Source organism: Mastigoproctus giganteus, chromosome 1 (genome assembly GCF_048544385.1).
Source record: "Mastigoproctus giganteus isolate SK-2022 chromosome 1, ASM4854438v1, whole genome shotgun sequence".
NCBI lineage: Eukaryota > Metazoa > Arthropoda > Arachnida > Uropygi > Thelyphonidae > Mastigoproctus > Mastigoproctus giganteus.
In genome coordinates, this window is record NC_143575.1 from 194,749,982 (window position 1) to 194,754,637 (window position 4,656).

The 4,656-nt window shown below is 33.4% G+C and overlaps 1 protein-coding gene across 1 annotated transcript; it reads left to right on the top strand.

The window, feature by feature from the left end:
- Positions 1–3,450: 3,450 nt before the first annotated feature.
- On the top strand, positions 3,451–4,017 carry LOC150091419 (protein Abitram). Its single transcript, XM_090390288.1, has one exon. It carries the CDS (start codon positions 3,451–3,453, stop codon positions 4,015–4,017), a length of 567 nt encoding a protein of 188 aa, XP_090246414.1.
- The last annotated feature ends 639 nt before the right edge of the window (positions 4,018–4,656 follow it).

Below are 4,656 nucleotides of genomic sequence, written 5' to 3' on the forward strand. Positions count from 1 at the left end.
CAAGTGATGCACATGTACGAGGTGGTGAATGTTATGGAAGCAGTTGTCAATAATTAATTGCATTTGTAGTGATGTAATTGCCTCGCCCTCTTCTCCCATTGGCTCGAATAAATATCACTAGGAGGAAAACTTTTTTAACGTATAGAGAGATATTTATTAAAGTATATCAACCAGAAAAACATTTTGAAGTGCCCATGTTTGAACAGATGTGATGTGGAATTCCAAAACATGTTAAAAACATATTCTGGCCATGACTACTCAGTATGTGACTTTTAAGGCATAAAGGGATACTGCCATACTCAGTCCATCAGCCTCAAGTGGTTGTTTTTCAAGGAGTAAAATGTTTTTTATTTTTTATGTTAACCCATTATAAATTATTATCACAATTTTTTTTTTTTTTTTTTAATTTGGAAATAAAATCATGTCCTCCCATGTCCCTTTCCCCCCAATTTTTATCTTAATGAGTCTACAGTAGTTTGTTTTCATGCAATGTTGGCATCTGACAAAAATAACATGCTGTTTTTTTTTTTTTTTTTTTTCATTAGCTAGAGTGTACAAACATTGCTCATCAACTGTAATTTGGCTCCCATACCCATATTGAAGTGGGTGTGGTGTCAGATGCATTTCGTAATTCACACTTTCACTCTGGCGGATGGGGTATGAATATATTTTCATCAGTGGCATATTGTAATTTGGCTCTTTGTACTATTTGGGTTTTGAAAATTTTTTATTCTCTGTTGAGTACACCATGATAACAGAACTGACACAAATTCCACCATGAGAAATGTATCAAAGGATTATACATTGTTGATTAAGGTTTATTATCAAAACACTAGCAATTTCTTTGTGTTCTATATATACCACAACCAGAAACAATTCAGATTTTGGGCATTTCATTAAAAAAAATGGGCCGAGCAACATAATACAGAAGTTTGATGTTTGTTTGTTTATTTATTGGCTTTATGGTGCAAGGGCAGTAAGATGCCATAATGCACTTAATTTGATGAGAATGGTTGTTTGTGTGAGGGCAGAGGACAGTGATCATATTCTGAAGGATCATATCTTACTTTATGATATAATCATAAAATATAATCTTTCTTTAAATATAAAATTTATAATAATAATTAATATAAAATAATAATTTATATAAAAGATTTTATTTAAATATAAATTTTTTTTATATTTATATAAAATCGGAGTCTTCCCAAATGTCATTAAAATCAAATCAGTTGAAACTGGTAATTATTATTTCTTTGTCCATCCATTCATCCTGCATGTACCAACTCGACTGTCAGTGGATAGATTTTAATGAAATTTTAAATATGGGTCATTTAGAATGATTTGTTGAGCCTTTTCAGATTTTATTAAAATCAGACCAATAGAAGACCTCCAGTTACATTCCATTCTTTTTTTTTTTTTTCATAAGTATCACACAGGTTAACCGTATACTGTAATTGTAGCTGAAGCACTGGATGTTGTTTGTTGTCACGTTCTGATTGGAGGGATGCATGGACAGTGTGGCAGCTGCATATAAGCAAAATGTTCTGTTTGCTCATAAGTTGCTTTTTTTTTTTTTTTTTTTTGTTATAAATCAAGATTTATCACTATTTGCTAAATTCATCTGAATTGAATGAATTGTATACAATAACTAACATGGTATACGTTGGCACAAAGCCTAGTTGCCTGGATAGTGGCTTTCATGCAGGAATTGGCAATATTACTTATTGCTCTCCATACTGCTGTCAGGAATCTTCTTAATCTGCTGACTGGCTATTTCAAGCTTATTGACTAGGGCAACTTCTCACTATGTGACTGCATGGGTTTTACGGATACCACTAACATTGTGAAACGGTAATCCCTTTCACTCTTAATTCGTGCTTTCTAGTTTACCTAAATTGCCTTGTCGCCTCCATAGCTAGGTGGGCAGGAGCAGCAGTGCGTAGCACACGCTTCTTGATCAGACCGGGGTTCGAGCCCGTCACCACCAAATATGGAGGATGCAGAAAGGTCAGGAAATGACCACTGCATATCCCCGGAGCAATATGGCCTTAATTGCTAATGCTCCTAAAACCCAAAGAACAACAACAACCTAAATTGCCTAAAGGCCAGAGGTGAGAACAATGCATACAAAGTTGTCTCTCGTAATTCCGTCATTATATGGAAATTTTCTTCATTCAAAGGAAACTGTTGTAAATGTAATTACCAAGGGGAATTCAAGTCCGACTGTAATTAAATCAAAAATGAAGCAGTTTTAAAATACATAACTGATTGATTGCACCATTAAAATGCTGGGGATGGGACCCCACTCGCTCCACCGTAGTTTCAGCTCTGGATAATCAATAATTGCATTCGGGATTTCATTTGTAAAATAAATGATCGTCTCAACAATGGGTTCACAAATTTAAAAAAAAATAAAAAACAATGGGCTCTCGCGAGCCCACTGATTATACTCAAAGTTTGATGTGATATTCTCCTCAGCATCTTAGATGTTGCAAGTTTAAAAGCATACTTTAGTGTTTCTCATGAACCCATGCAGTGGTTACATTTCTTTGTTCTTAGGTAGGGCTCACATTTGGTGAGTACTGTATAGGCTTGGCACACCCAGGGTCCTGAGCTTGGATATCATTCTTTTCTTCCTTGGTGATTCCCTTCTACTTCTGACTCTCTCTCTCTCTCTCTCTCTCTCACACACACACACACACACACACTCTCTCTCTCAGGGTAACTCAGAATTTTTTTAATAATAGTCATATATGGCAAACCCAGGGTCCTGAACTGGATATTTTTTTTTTTTGGTTGGTGTAGCATAAGCCTCCAGCTTCCTTGCACCATATGGCTAATAATAATAATAATAATATTGTGTCATGCATACCTCAACTTTCTGAAATACAAAAACAAAATGTTAATTATAAACAAACTAAAATGTTGTAAATAAGCAAAAAACATGTTAATAATTAAGTGGTGTTATATAATTAGATAGGACATAATTGCAATACTGGAATAGCATTTACATAGGAGTAACAAGACTTTCAGGACACCCTGTAATACTTTATGCTGAAGCAACTGCAAAACATCATTACAATATTAGGACTTCCTTTTATGTTGATGTTCCATTATTATCAGCATTTATTTGTCTAAAGTTTTATCTTGATTTACTATATTTTTTATTTGTCATTTGAGTGCAATATTTTTTTACTATTATACATATTTTTTTCATGATACAAAAAAAAGAAACAGTCATTCCAAACTTTTGCTCAGGAATGTATAATAAGCTTAATTTATTCTTTGAAATTTTTATGAATGGCTTATTTTTAATCTTCGGAAGTAATAATTTCAGTCTATACTCTTCTCTTTCAGGAAGAGTATTTATTCTCCAGAAAAAAAAAAAAAAAAATATATATATATATATATAGACAGAGAACAAATTAGATTTAAAAGAAACATATACTAATGGCTGAAACATTTCATGCTGTAGACCATATAGAATTTTTACAGCAGCACAGAGTTATTCCCTCATTTCCTGGTATTACTGAAAGATATTTTGAACCAAGATTCTTCAAGCACATCAATTTGGATAATACAGTGTTTGACCAGTGTATCCTATTTCACTCAAATAGGATTTGTGTAATAACTCTTTCACCTTCCCATCCTGTTGTGCGGCAAAAGAAAGTTGTTATTCATGTGGATTTTGAAACTCTTGGGGTTAGCAGATTAAGTAATAAAGTATCTGGAAAGGCAAAGAGAGGGGGTCAGAAATTGAAGCCTTTGTCACCTCTTTGTATTTTGCATTGTAATGATGATTCTGTATATACTCTTGTTAGTGGTGTAACAGGAACTTTAGTGGAAGTCAATGAAAAGCTCATAGAACAGCCAAGTCTGTTAATGGAAAAGCCATGGTCAGATGGTTATATTGCAATTGTATTGCCTCCCCTTGGATTTAGTGACACTCAGAAGTCATCTATGTCCAGTGTTCTTTCTTTAAGCTCGGAGATGGAAACTAAAACTAATAGTAGCTAAAATTTTATTTTAATCATTTCTGCATTATTAAAAAGATCAAAGAAATTAAACAGATTCTGTAACTTTCCAAGATATATATGATTAATAAAGATTTCAGTGAGGAATGTTAAATAAACATATGTGATTTCAGTAGCATTTTTTCCACTAAAATTATATTTTGAAGAACTGTGGAATTGGGCACACTTATTATTAGCTATAAAAGAAATGTGGTGAGCAATAATATAAAAATGTTTAAAAGTAATTTTTTTATATATACGAGGGGTGATCATTTAATTTGCAGACTGTGTGCTCATGACAAGACTTGTCGAGCTAGTGTTGTGTGAAGAGATGTGTGTCACTGACAATCATTTTGAAGCAAGTATCATGATGGACATACAGATTGAACAGCAACATGCGATTCGTTATTGTGTCAGAAGGGGCTTAAAAAATATATATAAATATTAAATATAAAAAAAAGTAATTTTTTTATATATACGAGGGGTGATCATTTAATTTGCAGACTGGTGCATAAATTAAATACCACTAGAGGCACTCTCCCTGATCGCTACTGAGCAGACTGTGTGCTCATGACAAGACTTGTCGAGCTAGTGTTGTGGGAAGAGACGTGTGTCACTGACAATAATTTTGAAGCAAGTATCA

Coding starts and splice junctions, on each gene's coding strand:
- LOC150091419 (XM_090390288.1), top strand. CDS start 3,451: ATGGCTGAAACATTTCATGCTGTAGACCATATAGAATTTTTACAGCAG.